Source organism: Protopterus annectens, chromosome 9.part0 (assembly GCF_019279795.1).
Source record: "Protopterus annectens isolate FY-2018-M chromosome 9.part0, PAN1.0, whole genome shotgun sequence".
NCBI classification, from domain to species: Eukaryota; Metazoa; Chordata; order Ceratodontiformes; family Protopteridae; genus Protopterus; species Protopterus annectens.
Genome location: NC_056743.1, coordinates 1,338,096,911 through 1,338,118,372, shown reverse-complemented (window position 1 = coordinate 1,338,118,372; position 21,462 = coordinate 1,338,096,911). Strand labels below are relative to the sequence as shown.

At 40.6% G+C, this 21,462-nt stretch overlaps 1 protein-coding gene across 4 annotated transcripts in view; it reads right to left on the bottom strand.

The window, feature by feature from the left end:
• Nucleotides 1–21,462, bottom strand: part of DDHD2 (DDHD domain containing 2) — a 1,375,691-nt gene that overhangs the window by 558,916 nt on the left and 795,313 nt on the right. For all 4 annotated transcript variants that reach the window (XM_044084314.1, XM_044084317.1, XM_044084316.1 and 1 more), the window contains one exon: nt 602–787. In XM_044084314.1, coding sequence (XP_043940249.1) covers nt 602–787 — 186 coding nt within the window. The remainder of the gene's footprint in view (nt 1–601; nt 788–21,462) is intronic.

Genomic DNA, 21,462 nt, shown 5'->3' with positions numbered 1-21,462 from the left:
AAATAAATAAATTACTGTGTTCATGTATATAATTATCTTCCTCATGTTACTGTGTCAACATTTACTGTTGCTATTGTTAAATTGGAGCCCTTCTCCCCTGGCCTACACTGACAGTTTAGCTAGGGTTAGCCTTTAACCCAGTCAAACTTTCCTGGTAATTAAAAGCTGTAATATAAAATAAATTAAAAAAATATTGATGCACCAGTTTCTGTCTGTTCAGCCATGCAGAAAATAGTACTGGTCTCAACTGTGGAAGAAGCAGCTTTTACAGGAATCCAACCACAACTCAAAATACATCCAATCACAGACAGTCAAGGACTAGGAAACCAACAGCTTCCAGACATGAAAAAGTACAGGCAGCATGCTGCTAATAAAAGGTCTGGTACTGATATTTTTTTCATTTGTTTTTATTAATTTGTCTAAAAAGACCATTGATAAAGCTGGTAGTTTCAAAAAGGTGTTTTTTGAGAGATACTTAGGGAAACATATATATGGTAAACTGCCATTCAACAAATGTTATACAAAAGATGTTATGACTACTACTCAAATGTTGTCAGAACACACCATATTCATAGGTCCAACAGCTGTCGCAAAAACTCACCTGACCAATGCCCACATCAAAATATTCATAATCAACTGTGCTGACACTGCTACTTAATAAAGGCTGTAGTAAATCTCTGTCTTCTTTCTCTTCTGTTGTCTGGGAAATGGTCAGCTGTACAGAGTCCAAAGTGGCATTCTCTTCATACTCTTGTGCTGAATGTTGCACTGGATTCACAGTACAGGTCTAAACAAGAAGCAATCTGTGTGAAACTGTGTTTCTGCAAAATCATTCAAAATATATCAGTATCTGAATCTCCTTCATACCCAGTGTTTTTAAATAAAACAGACAAGAGGCAATTCCTCCTTACCTCAAAAAATGTAATACAAAGATCAATATTTATTACGCTGAGGAGACTTGTATCACTACATTCAGCTACTATATTTATTGTTACAGTTAGTTAACTTATACACTGCAGAACTGTACTATGTTCTTCATTAGATCACTGTAACAGTACCTGTAATTATATGGGATTATTGTCACAGTTTAGGAAAAAATGGTGGTTGGAGAAGGGCCAGAGTCTAAAAGTCTCTGTAAAATAGCTTTAGCAAACCCTGCTCTGGTGCTGAAAACAGTCTGACCTGTACTGTCTAGTTAAAGTGTCTAATGAAGACCAAGTAGCTGCCTCTAGAACAGACCTAGAGTCCACCCCTTTTCTAAAAAGCCTCAGAAGTAGCCCACAGCTGTAGTAGAATGAACCCTGAATATTTGACAGGGACTTTTGCGATGGTGCGAGTAATGGAACTTAGCCTAAGCCAACCATCTGAAAATAGTTTGCTTAGATACTGGCTGTCCTTTTTTCCCTTCATCAAAGGAAAGAAAACGGTAAGATTTTCTAAAATCTTTTGTCCTCCTGTCTGTGCAAAAATCTTAATTCTGTGGACATCTAAAGTATGAAGGATTCTTTCTTCCCTGTTTCATGGTTCAAGAATGAACAGAGGGAGATGAATAGTTTGGTTCAAAGGTAATTCAGAAGTCACCTTAGGTATAAGGGAAAGGTTGGATTTATGACTCACCCTGCCTTTATGACAAACAAAAAAAAGATGGTATAGATATTAGGCCCTGTAAATTTGGCTACCTCCCTAGCTGACAGAGCAATGAGCAACACAGTCTTCCATGTTAAGAAATTTTAAACAACTTGCTGCAGGTTCAAAACCTTAAACAGGGTAAGAGCTTCTCCAATACAAAATTAAGATCCCAAGGAGATGCCACTTGTTTTCTAGGTGGTCTAATATGCAATGCCCCTGTCTAGAATTGTTTAACTTGAAATAAGGAAGAAAGGGAGGCTCTAAAGGCAGAAAAGTAGAAATAGACAAAAGGTGCACCTTGATAAAATTGTACACAAAGCCTGAGATGGGTAATTCATGCAGACACTGAAGAAAGAGTCACCCACTTGGGACGGATCTTATTCTTTTTTAACAGCACCATCCAGACATTTTTTCCATTTGGCTAAGTATGATTTTCCAGTAACCAAATCTTCTTGCCTCCTTTAATACTTGGCTGTGCCTCCTCCACAAAAAGGGCACCTACAAGAAGACAAAAAACTGACATCAGGAGAGTCACATGGAGATTATGAATGTTGGGGTGGATTAGGATCCCTTGTCCCATGTGAGTAGATTTTTGGTAACTGCTCCTAGTCAGGTGTATGAAAAAGAAGAACCAACAGTCTCTGGACAAAAGTTATCAGACGTATTTCTGGCAAGTCCATCTTAACTTTTAGAGAACCTTGGATATGACAGGAAAGGGGGGGAAGCATAGAATAATATTTCCATTCACTGGAAAGAGAATGTATCTGCTTTCCAGGCCTTCTTGCAAGGTGTCCTGGAACAGAATTGGTTTCTTTCTCTGCTGAGATAGGAGCAAACAGAGCTACTTGGGGAATTTCCCACTGGTGGACATCTCCTGGATGACCTCTAGGAGTAGCAACCATTTATGAATTCTATCCTGGATCTGCTATCAAGTTGTCAGCTACTGTGTTCTGATGGGATGCATGCATGCAGAATAGCGAAACTGTTCTGTATTATCAGCTCCCACATAATCACAGCTAGCCTGCAAAGGGGATAGGATCTCATCCCCCTTTGTTTGTTCATATATCACATTGCTACGATGTTGTCTGTTATCACCAACAAGGGTCCAAGAGTTCATAGCTTCGAGGGGTTTTATTAGAGAGATAATCTCCCTGAGATTTAGGTGCTTATCTGAAATAAGCCTTTCACATGCCCTGGACCTTAATAGCTTGAGAGACTGTCCCCCATGCAAAGTGCAAAGTTGTAGCTGATGGAGCAGGAAAAAGGGAAGGAAAAATGAGGCCTGGATTTAGTGAGACCTGGTTAGCCCACCACAAGAGTTCATTTCTGATAAAATTGGGAACAGAAACTTGCAATGAAAAGGGATGAAGATGCTGATCCCAAACTGACATCAGATACCACTGTTTCTTCTCATATGTAGCCTGACAAATGGAAATTTCAGAATGTAAGAAGCCATGTGACTCAAATTTTGAAGTCTCCAGCTGTAGACATGTTTTGATAATCCAGACTTAAGAAGTGGAGATGTCTTGAGGAAGGAAGGCTGTTGACAGAGAGATGTCTAGGAGACATACAAGGCACAGAAACCTGTGAAATGTGTCCAAACAAAGACTTTTTTCAGATTTAGTTTGAAACACAGGCTGCTGAAAAGATGAGTAATGAACTGAAAAGCTGCTAAAGTATCTTGGACAGAAGAAGCAGAAATGAGGCAACTGTGCAAGTACAGGAAAGTTATGAATGCCTTGTAATCTGCAGAAGACTAGGACTGTGCAAGGCACCTTGTAAAAGCTCAGAATGGAGGAAAGATCAAAAGGCAAAGATGTAAACTGAAAGGAAAAATCTTACTCATCACCTGTGATTTTTGTGAATTGGAATGTACAGGTAGGACTCTTCAAGATCTAGAGTGACCAGAAAAGCCATGGGAAACAACAGAGCAAACAGGTCTGTAAAAAGAGCATTTTGAATTTTGATACCAAGAGAAAGGTGTTTAGTTTTTAAAAAGTCCAAAATAGGTCTTTGTGTGTCTTCTTTTCAGGGAACAAGACACATTCTCAAATAAAAGTCTCTATCTTGTTGGGATGGAGAACTGTCTCTTTCACTGCCTGTCCGAGCAAATCTGAATGAATTTAAGGAAACAGATGGATTTGGTTTTTTTGGAGGAATACGGATCCCAGCCTGAGGTGGAAGGGATGCCCACGGTAATCTGTAAAAATTATGAATTAGTTTTAGAACTCATGCATCTGAAATTATCTGTTTCCAGAGATGAAGGCAAAGAGAGAGACAGAGAGAGAGAGAGAGAGAGAGACATCCTGCCTGCAATTTGGGAAGGAAGGCTAGGCTGAAGATGGAAAGGGGGAGGGGGTAAATACACATAGGTAGTCACTGACTTTCTGATGAAAGGAAGGTTGTTGAGATCCCTCTCCTTTCACTTTTTGATTCACCTTGCATTTTGTCTTGTACTGCTGTTTAGCAGTTTTTTGCTGGGAGGATTTAGAAGGCTTCTGAAAAAAGAGAGCAGAGAAAGAAGGGTAATCCTTTGATATTTTGAAATAGGAGACAAAAGGAGTTGTTTGTCTCCTTGCATTATTTTCCCCTTTCTTCCAGTTCATGAGAACTTTAGCTGAGGAGTTTCCAAACAGAAGGCCTAACTACCATCAAGCGGTGCTCCCAATAACTGAGCCTTAACATAATCAGGGAAGCTCTGTAATCTTACCCAGGCATTCCTATGCATTATTATATTTGCAGTGGTAGCCTTAGACACAGCATCCAATGTATCATAAGCACATTTAATAGAATGATTTGTGATGTGGGAAGCATAGTTTAACATGTCCAGTAAGTTAGTTTTAGTGTCTGAGTTAGGCAAGATAGCTATGGATTGATGCATATTAACAAAATTAGATAACAGATATTAACAGGTAACAGATATTGACAAGTGATCTTGGCAGCTGACTGTCCTAAATACCAATGTGGAAGACGTACAGACATTTTTGCTAGTACACCTAAAGAAATCCTAATCCCTCCATGCCACACGCTACAGGGAACTAAACCTCATTACCCCAATAAACAGAAATGCTAGAGGGACAGGTTCCTAACCCAGAGACTTCCCATACTTTGGAACAAACTTCCCATTCACGTCAAGCACAGCACTTCATTGGCCCTCTAAGAGAAATCTTGACGAGTGGATGGGCAATAGGAAGTTCACCCCGGGGATCACTTCAGTGGCCTTGCTTGACAGGGGCACTGGGAACTAACTTTGGGCGGCATGATGCCAGGGAATGTTTTTGGGCTAGGCTTATATAGGCTCCAGGGCCATTAGCCTAGTACACACCTATGAACCTATATCAGAAAAGGCATTGGAACTTCTATCCCTGTTTAAATATATAATAGCAGGGTCTGCCACAGGATTTTTAGAGAGTAATTTGTGTGTGCCATGTACCCTATAGAATCTGTCAGGTTTCTTATGGGTGGGCGGGGTTGGAATTCTGTGGTGCAGAGTCTGAACAGAAGGCATCCTCTAAAATTCCTAACACAGGAGGTATGGCCACTGATTTTTGGGAAATTCATGCTTAGTAACTTAAAATACCTCTTCTGAGAATCTAACACCTCCTTACCTTTCCACTTACTTCATTTTTGAAATTCTATTCCCAAAAGAAACTTATTCACTGACAGAGTCTGAAGAGTGGGTGTCTTCAGATTCTGATTCACAAGGAGCTGAGGTGGATAACTGGGAGCTGTAGTCCAGATCCCCAACATCGAATTTAGAAAGATCCCCTTCTTCTGATGAAGAGAGAGATCTCCTTTTCTTCTAACTGGGGTTGAAGACATAAGAAAAGGCTGGAGAGACTGGAATACTTTAAACAAGCTCTATGCAAAATATACCAGTCTTCCTAAAAAATCTTCCAAGAAGAAGCTGTGTCAAGAGGGGACATTTTTTTTGGGGGGTGGGGCTCAAGCATTATAGCTTTAGGGATGGAACCATAGGCCAGATATCCATAAGCAAATGGCAATGTTTTCCCTCAACAGCATGTGGTGAATGCCTCCCTTGCCTTCAGTGAATAAATCATGGTTTTCCCTTCTTGGCAAGTATGGTCTGAAAAGATATGCTTAGTCCTTGACCCTTAGTGACCTCCTAAGGGGTCATGCCAGAAGGACTGGGAGAGCTAGACTGAAGGTCTGAGGGCTTCAAAGGCACCTCAGATTAAATGTTAGAAAAGACAGGGAAGTTGCAGATTCTGCAAAAACCTTTTGTAAAGTTCTTTCTTATTCTACAAGGGGGAAGTACTCAAGAAAAATCTTTAGAGAATTCAACCTACTCCTTACAGTTTTAGGAGTTAAGAAAAGGCAAATCTGACAAGATCTGACTTCATGCACTCACCAAGACAAAAAAAAATAACACAAGAAGTGTGGTCATCTTTGTAAGGAATCTGCCTACTGTAAGGTGTAAGAACATTTACCTTTCCTGACAGATGTATGAAATTTTATAAAGTTTTTCATAGGAAAAAGGAAGATGCCCCAATGGAAATACCTATCTGCCCAAAACTAGACCTGAAGCCAACAGACAACACTCATACAACTAAGCTGATGAAAAGTCTAGATAAGTGTATGCATGGCAAAAATATTCTGATGTCTGGCATGTCCACACTGCCCTCTTATACTAGCATGCAACTTTGTGCTAACAGCAGATGTACAGTGCACAAGGAAGGAGCCAAAGCTTTGTGGATGATTGGATGGACATCCAATGTAGGAATGTATATCAAACTGTCAATTACACGTATAAAAAACATGCAAAATGTTGAATTGGAAGCACTGAAAGTACAGAAAATCGAAAAATATTAAAGTATAAAATATTTTTTTCAGGGGTACCACCACACCCCCTGCTAATTATATACACCAACTCAGAGATTGCACTACAGTTGAAAAAGGGCAAAGCCTCACTCCCTGCTATACTGCGATCCTTGACAAACACCTGCCTTTGATGTTCAGGATGTCTGCTGTTTTACAATCAATGTTCTTTGTGTTGATGATCTCTATAGTCGGCACTTTAAGGCAGACCCCCCCCATACAGTTATGCCAACTGCAACAATGACCTAATGAAGAACATGGTGTGGATGATCATGGGGTGCACAATGCATTCCAGCTGGCACCATGGGAGTGATATTTCTGAATATTTATTTATTTATTTTACATTTATTAACCGGAAGAGTCCAACTGGATATATGTCCATAAAACAGGAGACCTCATAGTCCACCAAGTGGCCACAGACAGTGCATCTACAGAGGTCCATGTGACCCTCAGTAATCTATTCCTGGAACATGTTGCCTCTCAAGCACCCATATTGGGATTTCAAGAAAATGAATACACTATAAGCTCCAGGACTGAGCAGTTGTGCATATCTAATGCATACCACATAGGTTTAGCGTGCTCTGTAAGCAAGAAGTATACACAGTACCCTCTGTATGAATTTTGTACCATCCACAATTACATAACCATCCGAGTTTGTCACTGATGGACAACATTAACCCTAAAATAACAGCCTAAGAAAAGATATTAGAAACACAATCAGACTTCTAATAAAGCATGTCCGGGTATATATTTTTACCTCATTATAAAATGTGTTTATTATGAAAGATATTTATTTTGTATGTACTGTCTGTATGTAACTATGTAATATTTTACATGGCACATCTTTTGTCTATTATCATGCTACCTAAACTAAGATGTAGTGTACAAATGTTATTATTTCTATTTGTTATGTAGATTCTTCTCCCTGGACCACCCCTAAAAAGTGCTCTTGCATGGCCCAGTTGGACAATCCCAGTAAACAAACGCAATAAATAAATATTTTGCTTGTCTTTACAATGTCCATGTTGTCCAATGGAAAGGAGACCTACATTTAATTACTACCTAAACTTTTGTTCAGGTACCTCTGAATAGAACATGTTACACAACAATATATCACTGATAATCAGCATACTTGTCAACCTCTTAGTGCAAGAAATCTGGAGAAAGCCTAAAATAATGGGGTGATAAAGGCCCGAAAATAGGGACAGATTTTAAATATTGCTCTTATTAACGTAGAAAGTTGCTAGAATAATAGGATTTGTGTTTGCATGTATTTTCTGAAGGATATGAAGTCTGAAACTTAAATGTGTGTCAGTATTTAGTAACTTCAATCCTCAATGATTTGCCAGAAAACCACAAATTTTATGAGGAACAAACCAAAATATGAAGCAAAAATCTGGACATTTTGTGAAAATCTTGACGGAAGTATATAACTAGTTGCAGCAGTCAGGCTATGAAGAGGACTACCATGCAGGCGGTATATTCTTTACTAGTGGAAATGATTTTACTGTACTACTTACACAGTCACTTTTGGTATACAGCATGCCACATGCCCTCAACAGTAACACATACTATACCTCAGGAGATGGAAACATACACATTAAACATTTCTTCAGAAATGCAGATGCCTACAATAACTGTTCTGCTAGATGGCCATACTGGGGAAAACATCCACCCTCTGAAATACATTTACATTAAAACAGTGAAGCTTTACAGGACAAAATGCTCCCTCTTGACCTTCAAGTACCATACATGGACAAAGTGTGTATGTACCAATACATGTTTGTGTTTGTGTGTGTGTATATATATATATATATATATATATATATATATATATATATATATATAGATTGGTCTATGTTGCTTGATCAAGATTACACAAATTACACTATCTCGACTAAGCAACATCGAGACCCATTAAAGCAAAAGTACACTAAATCGAAAGTGCACTTTCGCAAAAGCCAGTTCTCCAAACCAGCAAAAAACAAAAAAAAAAAACTGCTTTAAACAGTATTTTGCAAGCCTCCCTGTAGCCCCCACCCCCTACTTAAATATCCTAACTCCGAGATAGCACTACAGTGGGGAAAAGGATATATTTCCTTATCCCCACTGTAATCCGCTTCGGAGAACCGGCTTTTATGAAAGTGCACTTTCAATTTAGTGCACTTTCGCTCCAATGGTTTTGATCTTCTGGTTGTCGAAAAAGTGAGTTTTCAGCAATCAGAAGTAGACCCATATATATATATATATATATATATATATATATATATATATATATATATATATATATATATATATATATATATATATATATATACATATATACATATATATATATATATATACATATATATATATATATATATATATATATATATATATATATATATGTATTATATGTATGTGTGTGTGTGTGTGTGTATATGTGTGCGGTACCCACTTCTAATAATTTGAATTCCTTCACCACTGGTTTAATGGCAGTATGTGCACATGCTACAACACCAATAACAAACTTGTATGTGCCTGCAGAAAGGCAGTGCATGCACACCACGTGTTTGCTTTACACGCTGCCTTGTTAGATCTAACTATGGTCATGACACACATCAATACCCAGAGGCAGTGAGGATATAAAGGTGAATGCGGTTGTGTCTCCTATATCACTTGCATTCCCAAGTTAGTGAGGTTCAAGGTGTGAAATAGAACAATGTGGCAAACCCACAGCTGGGTGCCTAGTTTTTACTTATGCTAGTACATCTGAAGAACACTTCTGATCATTCTGATCCTCAGTATTCAGTGAAGTACAAATGCATTACTGCTAATTCTTCAAGCCAGCCCCATATACAAACTCCACTGTCTGATGGAGACTCTGAGGTCTTATAGAAGAGGTACATGCCATGTGAAACAGTACATGTTTGAACAGTCTCCTGGACTTCACCATGCATAAGCTGGCTTGTTCCCGATCTCAAACACATGTACAACAGAAAATCATCTTATATCAAATCTTACAGATGTGTAATGTCTCAAGTCAATATTCCAACATGATGCAAGCAATATCTGCCACCATAACACATGTGGTTCAGGGGTGTACCTAGATAGTACAGTTGTGTAAAATCTTACCATAATGATAGATGTCCTTCTCTTCACTGTTGCAGTGTTCTTAACATAAGGAATTTCCCCACCTCGAGTGGCCCAATGTCCAGGCATTATACCAAACTCTTTTACAACCCAAGGTACGCTGTACGTCCTTGCATATGTAGGGCATAAAAGCGAGGTCTGGATGTACCATCCTCAAAACTGAATGCCCCAGTAGGAATGCCATTCCAAGGAAAATAAATGAAACAAAGTTAACAGTACATACATAAGAGGAAAAAGTCCAGGGGATAAGGAGGGACGAATTGAATACTGCAACGGTGAAAATGACATCTATCATTATGGTACGATTTTACACAACTATACTATGTCCTTCAATTCCACTGTTGCAGTATTCTTAACATCATGCAGAGTGCCAATGCTCAAGAAGAAAGCTGAGAGGAGGAAGGACCCTTAGAGCTCTCTAGAAAACCATGAAGAATGGGCCTAGCAAAACCAGCTCTAGCTCTGGAAGTTCCATCCAGCTTGTAGTGCTTGGTGAAAGTATGCACCGACGTCCAGGTAGCTGCCTCAATAATGGAGTTAGTGTCCAACCCTTTGAAAAAAAAGTACCAGAAGAAGCCACAGCCCTAGTAGAATGAGCCTTAATAGAGAAGAGAAGAGTCTTACCAGGAAAAACTTAAAAACAAATAGCTTTAGAAATCCAAGAAAAATGTGTCTGCTTGGAAACAGCCGTCCCCAAAGCCCTGAGATGAAAAGAAACAAAAAGCTGATCAGATTTTCTCACAGCCTTACTCTTACCCAAATAAAATCCGAGTTGTCTATGCAACATCCAAGGTGTGTAGTACCTTCTCACTAGGAGATTGTGGAGAAGGGAAAAAAGTAGGTAAATGAATAGATTGGTTAAGTGAGAACTTATTCACCTTGGGCATAAAAAAAGGATTAGTACACAAGGACACCCTGTCCTTTTGAAAAACCACAAAAGGAGGACAAGCTATAAGGGCTTGAAGCTCAGACACCCATAAGGCTGAAGTAAGGGCCAACAACAAAACAGTCTTCCAACAGCAATGCTGCAAGGAAGCTGAAGCTACAGGTTCAAAAAGAGCCACAGTCAATTTCTCCAAAACAAAATTAAGATCCCAGGGAGGAGGAACAGACTTCCTGGGAGGTCTGATGTGAGGGACGCCTTTAAGAAGAAACTGTTTTGCCTCAAACCTAGAAAGTATAGGAGGAGATAAAGGCAGACAAGTAGAAATAGCTGACAAGTGTGACTTGACAGAGGAATAAGCCAACCCAGAATTGAGCAATTTATACAAATAAGTAAGAAGCACAGGAACATCCACAGATAGTGGAACTTGGTTACGTGAAAGATGCTAGATAGAAAACCTCTTCCATTTGGATATGTAGGATTTCCTAGTACTGGGTTTCCTGGTCTCCTGCAGAACATTAACCACATCCTGAGAAAAAAGGTTTCTGTAAGGAATCAAAATCCTATCACCCACAGAGTCAGTTGAAGACTGGACAGGTGAGGATGGATCAGAGATCACATGTCTTGTGTAAGTAGGTCCACTCTGTGAGGTAACTTGTTATGACTGCCCTTGGCTAAATCCAGAAGAGGGAACCAATGCTGTCTTGGCCAAAAGGGAGTCACCAGCAAGATTTTGTGTTTGTCCTGTTGAATCTTGAACATAACTTTCGGAATGGGGGGGATGCATATAGAAACATCCCCTAACAAGAAAAAGAGAGAGCGTCCATATTCCAAACCAGAGGTCATGGGACTCTAGCACAAAATTGAGGAAGTTGTCTGTTAGAGGGGAGGCAAAAAGATATATTTGAGGAGTAGCCCTCTTGTGGACAAGGTCCAAAACACTTCCCAGTGGAGCATCCATTTTTTGGATTGAGTCAAGGACCTGCTCAGTGTATTTACCACACAGTTTGACCTGAGCAAATATAAACTCCTTGAAGTCGCATGATGCTGAACCGCAAGCTCCCATATCATAACAGCAAGCCTGCAGAGAAGGTAAGATTTTGTTCCCACTGTTTACTTACATACCACAAGACTGTGGTGTTGTCTATAAACACTTTCAGAAGGCCTGGACAGAAAAGAGGATGAACGGCCTGAAGTGCCAGAAAGAGCGCTCTCATCTCTTTGATTTTGATGTGCTCCTTTTGCTGAAGAAGAGACCAGATCTCCTGCACTCTCAGTGTGCTACAAAGGCTGCTCCCCTACCTATCTCTGAGGAGTCTGTGAACAGTTCTAGAGATGGAAGAGGGGATGAATAGGAAGGCCTGGGTTCAGAGACAATTGCTGAATCCGCCATTGAAGCTATTTTTTTAGATAGGAAGAAGAGGAACTGCAAATTCTACAGGATGTGCATATCACTGCCAGACTGATTTCAGGAACCAATGAAATTTCCTCATGTGGAGCTTAGCTAAAGGTAACATAGGGATGGTGGATGCCATACATCCCAGAAGTCTCAGAAACTCTCTGGCTGTGACAGAGATCAGAGGAATAAGACTTTGAAAGAAAGCAATACGATTCAAGGCCTTTGGCGGAGGCAGGGATGCCTGAAACCTGCATCCTAGTAAGACATGATGTTGAGAAGGTGTTAGAGATGACTTTTTGAAGTTTACTGTTAACCCCAGACTTTGCAAAAGCGTAATGGCAAAGTAAAGATTTTGCAGTTAGATCTCTGGAGAGTATGCCTGAAACAGGGGATCGTCCAGGTAAGGAAAATGTTGGATGCTTTGAAGACAATCACAGGAGCTAGGCATTTGGTGAATACCCTTTGGCAGTAGAAAGGCCAAAGGGCAAAGCAACAAACTGAAAATGCCAAGAAGCAACAGAGAAACATAATTTCCTGTAAAGGGGATAAACATGTATGTGAAGATAGGCATCCTTAATATCCAGAGAGGCTATGAAAGCCTGAGGAAGAAGTAAAGGGAACCAAGTCTGTACAGACAGCATGCGATAGGGAAGGAATTTTTAGGAAAGTGTTTAGATGAGACCAATCCAGAATGAGTAGTCAAGGACCCACCTTTCTGGGAACCAAAAACATTCTTGAATAAAATCCTTTCCGCCTTTGATCCTGTGGAACCTGTTGACTAGTTCCCTGATGTAACAATTCTTGAAGTTCCTCTGAGAACAAATGTAACTGTTCCTGAGGTGGCTGAAGAATGCCCATGAAAGGAGGAATGGATTTCCAAAACATGAAATATCATTTTTGAATTATTGAAAGAACCAATGAGTCTTGGGTTATGCTTGACCAAACTGGAAGAGACAGAGAGAGAATGAGGCTGAGAGAAGAGTGGTAGTCAGATACTACCTGGTTTGCAGAAATGGCTGCTTCTGTGCAGAAGCCTGAATAGTCTTAGGTGAAGGTGGCCTCGATCCACTTTTCTTACTTTTAGGAGGAGGACAAAACTGTCTCCAAATAAAAGCTGGCTTAGAAGGATAATTCCTTTGAAAACTTAGGCACAGGTGACACCAAAAGATGTTTCAAGTCCTGCAACTCCTTTCTCCAGCAAATACTTGAATAAGTCAGCAGCAGCACCAAACAATCCATTCTTGTCTAGAGGAGCATTCATCAATTTAGCTGTTATGTCATCTGGCAGAGGCTGAAGCTTTAGCCTGAAATACCTCCTCAATACAGATCCTGAAAGAGGGGCCCTAGATGATGCTTCTGCTGCATCATAGCTGCACTTAATGGAATGGCAAGTCACCTGAGAAGAAGCCCCTAACAAAGACTAGGCAGAATTTTCCCCTTCAGATTCTGGTAGATCAGAAATACATTGAGAAGCCTGGGGACAGGAGGGTCAAATCATATCTAGTCATACGAGTTTGGTAATTAATAACACAAAAGGCAAGAGTGGCAGAAGTACAGACCTTCTTTCTTAGTCTTTCCATTGTCCTGCTTTCCATTGCAGAGGGGAGAGGTTTAGTGGTTGGCAGCAATTTAGAAGACTTATCAGAAGCTACAGAGACCACTGAAGGGTCAGCAGATGGGCACTTGTACAGAAATTTGCAATAATCATGCACTTTGTAGAAATGGTCAGGCTTCTTAGGAGCAGGGGGCTGAGAATCAGGAGCCTGAGATGCTAAGGAAAAGGCATCCAGTAAAGCAGGTAAAATTGCAGGGACAACAGATGGCAAAGGAGACTCCAGTTATAGGAGCTCATAACATCACTTTTGCACATCTGAAACTTGGGAGCAATCTCATTTGAAGTACTCCCTCATATTAGCAATAGTACCTCCAAAAGTATCTCCTCAATAGGAGATTCTAGACTAGTAGATTCCTCTTCAGGAGAAGCATATTCCAAAGGTGATGGGATTTTGGTGGAATGGGTCAAGGAATCTTCATCTCCCTTTCTCTTTCTCCTATCTAGCCTATCATCTTATCAATCTAACCTAGCTTTTCCTCCCCTAGCACCCACTCTTACCCAAGAAGCATCCTGCTACTACAAAATCCTGTACTTCCATATATCTCCTCTCTACAATACCTCCTTTATTCTCGATCACAAACTAAAACTTCTCAAATCTGCTCTCCCATCTCCCAAACCTAAGTTCTAACCCACTACCTACTACTACTATTTCTCTAAAGCTAATTTTCTTTCCATAACACTCCTACCAGATTGTGACATCCACCCAAATCCCAGGCCATTTTCCTCTTCCAACTCTACCACCTTCAACTCTCCTACTTTGCACTGTCTACCCATCTCTCCAACTAAACTTATTAATCTACTCCATAAACCTACAAAGTCTCCCAAACAAAATCACAGAACTACATGCTTGGGTAGCCCAACACTCTCCCTAAATCTTAACTCTCTCAGAGACCTGGCTCAAACTTCATATCATAAACTCAGAAATTTTACCCCCCGGCTACAACATCATCACACAAGACAGACTTTCAAAAAAGGGGCGGTGTAGCTATCATACTCTGAACACCATAACCTCTCCTCCCTCCCCTTATCCCCCTCTAGCTTCTCCCCAGATGAACTTATCCTTCTCAATTGTCACCTTAACCCACACAAGAAATTCACAATAGCGTCCATCTATATACCCCCTGGTAACAATATTCCTGTTCTTGAATCTATTCAATCCTGGACCTCACAAAATATTCCCTATAACACTATCTTACCAGATGATGTAACTACAGACTGGAATAAATTCTGCCCCCTCTCCCCTAGCCTCAGTATAAACCTTTTTGGCTTCAGTCAACTTATTTCTGCTCCCACTTGAATCAATAAAAGTTCCAGCTCCATTACTGATTAGATTTTAACATCGAACTCTAATAAGTACCAGAACCCCAGCACGTTACCAGACTCTCTAAGCGATCACCTCCCCATCTCTATACTAAGAAAACCTTCACTAACCTCAAAAAACACCTTTATAGAGACTGCCACAACCTGACCAATTTCAACTTAGAAACTTTCAACAACCAACTATCTCTTCTCAACTGGTCTCACCTATTTACCCTTCCTCTAAATGAAGCTGTTCTTGAATTTAAGACTATATTCCTACACATTCTAAACTCACTACCACCCATCAGAAAAATCAAGATCAAATCCAATCTCACACCCTGGCTCTCTAAAGAAATCCTTTCCACCATGAAACTTAGAGACACTACCTAGAAACAATGGACAAAGTCAAAATCTTCTTCTCTCCTCCTTAAATTCAAAGAATTAAGAAATCTTGCGAAAAAAACACCATCCAAGACAAGAAAAAAATTCAACCAAGAATCTCAATCTACTCACACCTCAAACCCTAAAAATTTTTGCTATACCATGAACAATATCCTTTATCCAGGGAAACCCTCCACCCCTGACCCCTTCACAATAAGTCACCCCTTGATACTGCCACCTTACTGAACAACTCCTTCATAGACTCTATTCACAAACTAACTTGCCCCAACAACAACCAACCACAACCCCCACCCCCTCCAACAACTGCCTTCACTCATTCTTCTCTCTGATATCTGTTTCCACTGCCGACATAAAATGCCATTTGCTGAAACTTAAACGCTGCTCTCCTTCCTTCGACAACCTAACCCCCCCCCCAATTTCTCAAACTTGCAGCCAGTTCTATAGCATATCCTGTCTCAATCCCCATCAACAGGTCCATTAAAAAAATCATCTGTCCCTGATATCTGGAAATCCTTTTACACTATTCCACTTCACAAAGGTGGTAACTCCGCAGACCCTTCCAATTTCCAACCTATAACCATCCTCTCCCCCTTCTCAAAAATTCTAGAGAAATGTATTCACAGAAAACTTCTTAAATATCCTCTCCAAGAAAATCTCACTCCCTCCCAACATGGATTTAGGCACCACCATAGCACATCCACTGCCCTTCTATCCTTCACCCGAACTTTATCAGAGGCAATAGATAACAATAAACTGGTGTCATGCCTATTTATTGATCTCTCTAAGGCATTCAACACAGTCTCCCACTCCAAACTACTAACTAAACTAACTGAACCTTTCTGCTTCAAATACCCTCTAGTTCTCTAGCTATCTTACCAATAGACAACAATCTGTTAGATGGCAAACCTCCTGCTCACCTTTCCTATCTATTCAAACACGTGTACCATAAGATCCATCCTAGGTCCCCTTCTCTTTAATATCTTTACTAATAAACTCCCCTCTGCTTCCTGCTGCTCTTCTCTTATCCAGTATGTTGATGATTCTACACTTATTACCCTCTCTGACAACCTTAATGACCTTCACTCTCTCACCCAAACTAACACCACTGAACACTGGTTAATCAACAACCAACTCATCCTTAACCCAAAGAAAACCAGGCTTATTTTTCTTCCAAAATTTATATCCAACCTTAAAACTTCCTTCAGTCTCTCTTCTCTAGACAACACTATCATTCATGATGACTCCCATACCAAACTTCTAGGAGTCACAGTTGATGATCAGCTTAAATTTGACCTTCATATCCAACAATCCGTCAAAAAGACCAATCAAAAACTCTGTTTACTGTATAGAAATAAAAAATTCGTATTCATCTCTTCCAGAACTGCACTAGCTCAAGCCTACCTCCTCCCCTGCCTACTTTATGCTTCCCCTATATTTACCCATCTCCAAATAAATCTATTAACCAAACTTCAACAAACCTAGCAACATAGCAAGCTTTGCCTATAACCACCCTAACAAATCCCACCATTGCCTCGCCCTTAACCAACTGCAATGCTGAAATTCCCTGAACTACTCCAACTTTCTTAGCTAATGACACATTCGCTGCTGTATAAACCCACCAACTGTCCCTCCCTGTCCACCCTCCTATCCCTATACACACCTGCACAATCCCTTCTCAGTGCTGACCAACTGTACTTGATACCTACAGGCCTAAGAAAACAATAGGCAAATTACTGTATACATGCTCTTTATCCCAACTCTGGAACAAACTCTGAACCAAAATATGTTCCATTCAATCCTCATTTGTTTTTAAAAGAGAACTATCTGGCTAACTCTCCCTTCTGCTTCTGTCACCACCCAACCTAACAATCTCAACCAGTGGTCAGACCATAACATTTTTCTCCTCTCCTTACATAAGATAACTTTCGAGTCATTGTTTGAGAAGCTGGTCTGCTCATAATGTGTCTAGTGTGAGCAAAATGGCGTGGTTAGTTTTATTTTTGCCAATGGCTAAAGAAAGGGATGATAAGCTGGCGATTTGATGGCTGGGGCTGGTGGGTGGTAATAATGTTTTGATAAAGAAGTTTGAAGAAAGAAGAAGTTGAGAAACTAGACTTTCTCTTTTATGACATTTCTTTATTAGAAGTATGTTGAATTATCCATTAGAAGTAGAAGGAATGACAAATTGCCTGCTTGCCTGCTTATAAATTGGATGAAGGTGAATTTTATTTTTTTTGAAGGCAGCTTAAAGAATTGAATGGAACTCACAGGGCACTAACCACTCTAAAAAAGCACCTTGGGAGATGTCTTGGACTGGTCCGGAGAGCAATTGACTTGTCCACGGACTACACTTTACTCAATGAATTTCCTAACACAAACAGTAATGCTTGTGAAGGGAACAATTCGTTTTGAAGTGTCATTGTGTAATGTTGTGAAAAAAAAAAAGAAAAGAAGAAGAAGTGTGAGTTAGAAGTCTTAATAGGTTTACTTGGTTTACCAGTCTCAAAGCAGCAAAAAAAATTTTTTCCTGAGCAAAAAGAAAGGAAGCTCAGTCAGGAGTTGAAGGTCTTTTCAGAAGGACGAGATCTGGACACTGTCGGAGACTTCAGTTTTCATAGAGTAGAAAGAGTGAATGGGGATTGTGACACCCCTGGACAAAGGAACACAGGAGGGCCACAACATGAGGAACAGAGCAGGAAGAAAGAAGGCCCGCAGTGAAGGGCGAAGTCAGAAGGTACTGATAATGTCAGTGATATCATGCACCATTTTATTTCTGTTTATTTTTGTTCTGTTTACAGAGCAGGGAAGCACAAACTGTTTCTCACATTTTGAAATTTTGTGGATCATTTCCAATTTTTTTTAATTTCTGATGATTAATGGAACTATCTATTTATGAATATTCTTTTGAGGAAGTTGACAATTTTGTCATGGGTGATTCAGATTTTGAAATTACTTCCAGTTCTGTTCTGAATTTTGATAATGATACTGATATACTGAAGAGTTTTTTCATACTGGATATGGCAAACTTATAGTTCCAAGTCTGCCAGCATGTAGTTCATTTAGTCCACCTAAAAATTGTTCTATTCTGAAACTTTTTGAAAGTGTTCTTTGTAAAAAAGTGGAATTTGAGTATGCTCTTTTTTAAACGTATGACTTACTAACTTTGTGTGGTTGGCTTTACTTTCTCTATATGGATTTAGTGTCAAATAGTTGAATTTAACTCACATTTGATAAGATAACTTTCTCAAACACTAGTACTATCGACCCTCAGCTCTGTCACTGACCAACACTATGCTTTCTTACCATTTTTCTCTCCCTTACCAACTACACTCCCTCTCTCCTCCTATCACTCTGCTCCCTTACTCTCCCCTCACCCCTCTACTCCCTACCCTTCTTTTTATTACTATTTTCTACCGCTCTACCAACTTGGTATTAGTGATTAGAGATGTTTAAGAGCTTTTTCCATATTGCCCTAGTGGTAAATCTTCTAATTCACTACAGAGCTAAACTCCTCCTGCCTACAAGATTTTGTTTTTTTCTTGATTATTTTGCATTACTTATGTTTTTTCTTCTTTTTTATCTCCACTACCACGACTGTACATTTGCTCTGCATACAGACTCACTTTACTTTTTCATGTAACTTTGTTATTGTTATTATTTTAAACTTTGTTATTGTTATTACTGTTTATTGTATTCTACGGATACTTTTTGTTTGTGGAGCTTTTCTCCTTGGGTCTCCACTGAAAATGGGCCACCAGCCCAGTGGACCAACCAGTTAAAAAAGACAAATAAATAAATAAATAAATAAATCAGAGGAAACCTCTTCATCAGAAGAGTCTTGCTCCCTTCGCCTCTTGTGATAGGAAGATATCCAAGGGGAGCAGGAACAGAGACCCCTGAAGGTGGCTTAAGAGTCACAGGGGCATTAAATACGGCCTGAATGAAATTCTGCCCCTCACTTTGAGGGTCCATGTGAGAAGAAACATGCTTTGTGTTTTGCTTTTTCTTTAATTGTACATCAGCCTTATGAAAAGAAGGACCCAAAGTCAGCCTACACTATTACTGTTCATAAAATGACACTAGGCTATCGGCCCGGAGACCCTTATAAGCCTAGCCAAGAGTTTCACCTATGTTCCCACAAAGTCAGAACCTGTTTTCCCTGTCCAGCAGGGACACAGGTGGAATCCCAGGGGTATATTTTCTGTTTCCCATCCAGTCATCCAGGTTCCTCTTAAAGAGGGCTAGTGAGGTACTCTGCTTGACATGGACAGGGAGTCTATTCCACAGACAGGGGAGTCATTGGGACACAAATCTATCCCACCAACAGGTTCGATTAATGTCACAGACCAGGGTGAAGTCTTGCATGCGGGCTGTGCTAGTGGAGTTTGACTTACGGATATGCAGCAACTCCATCAAGGCTGAGTGAGACAGCCTTGTATGCCAGACACAGGTCACCACTGAGCAGTCTGTATGAGACTGAGTAGATGGACAGAGCTTTTAGCCTATCTGTATAGGAAAGGTGTTTCAGACCCTGGATTTTCCTGGTCAGGAACCTCTGTGGTCTCTCCAGGTGCTGCATGTGCTTGGCAAGGTACATGCTGAAGGGGGGCATTGTACTCGATAAGGGGTCTGATAAGGGAGGAGTACAGGGATGTTATGACCTCCTTGTTCCTGGATGAAATACCCTTACTTATGAGGTGGGGCATGTAGAAAGCCTTCTGTACAACGGAGGCAACATGGTGGTCAAAAGTCTGGTTGCTATCAGCCTGGGAGCCCAAGTCCCTCACAACTGATTGCATGCTTAGTTTGTTGTCATTAATGTGATAATTAGTGGGGATGCCATTTTCCCCAAAGGGGATAATGATTAATTTCTTGGCATTCAGTTTGAGGCCATGCTTCTAGCACCAGTCATTAGTTTGGGTAATGCCCTCTTGGAGGATGTTCACATCACTAGGGAAATTTATGACAGTGCCCAGCTTGCAGTCATCTGCAAACTTGGTAAGCCACCGACCACTGGTTTTGGCGTGCACCTCAGAAAAGTATATCCCAAAGAGTAGAGGCCCCAAGACAGATTCCTGGGGTAAGCTGCTTGTTACGGGTCTACTACTAGACGTGGCTTCCCCTATTTTGACTGTGAGGGTTCTATCAGTGAGCCAGTTAGCCGCCCATCTGGTAACATATGGGTTGATGCCTAGCTGGAAGAGTTTATCTATTATGCCCAAGTGGGGAATAGTGTCACAGGCTTTGGCAAGGTCAAGGAAGGTGGTGTGCACTGTCTTCTCTCATCCATGGCTTTGGTGACTGTTTCGAAGAAGGTGACCAGGTTTAATAGGCATGATTTCCCTTTGACAAAACCAGGTTTGGAAATTGCCAATGTCCTTGCTTATAAGGTCCATGATAATGCGTTCCATGGCACTGCAGATCAGGCTAGTTAGGCTGATGGGCCTATAATTGCCTGGGTCAGTGTATGCTCCAGCTTTGTATAGAGGGATGATAGTGATTGTCCTCCATTCTGCTGGGACGAAGCCAGTGCACAGGCTTTGGTTGAATAGGGTGCCTAATGGTGCTGAGAGCTCTTGCCTGAGTTCATGTAGGACACAGCCAGGGATGTTGTCGGGTCCCATGGAGGCTGTATTTTTTGCCTTTGAGAGGGCATTAATGACCTGCTCCCTGATGATGAGGGGAGGGGGGCAGGTGGTCCGGATGTCCTGGTTTACTGATGGGGGGACGGGGGGAACGGGGTTTCAATGAACTTTTCCACCAGTTGTCGGAACTTCTTCCCTTCCCAAACTCTGAGGAACCCTCCTGGGTCCTTCAGTCAGTATAAGTCTTGGTTCCCCCTGACCATCAGAAACGGCCGTCTGTAATATCTCTGAGGACATGCCTGCAATCGGATCTATGGCGACCTCCGAAGCAGTTCCAGATGAAGAATCCGACACCAGAACAGGGTGAACCTCTGGGCTTTCATCAGCCTTGAGAGAGACGTCCGATGTAAGAGGCACAGTGGAAGAATTCAACCTTGTTTTTTTTTGGCCTTTCTCTTTAGTGAAGACAACGCCAGGCCTAGAAGTACCCTCCATAGCATCTTTCATTAAAAGTTTGAGACGCTGATTTTCCAAATAAATAGCAAGAGAAGACAGACAACTACATAAAGTCTTAGGCACAATGGCCTGACAAATACTGCAAGTTTTGGGGTCGTAAGTAGGTCCTAAGAAAAACAAGCACTGCTCGTGACTATCTTTATGTGGAATTTGTCTCCCA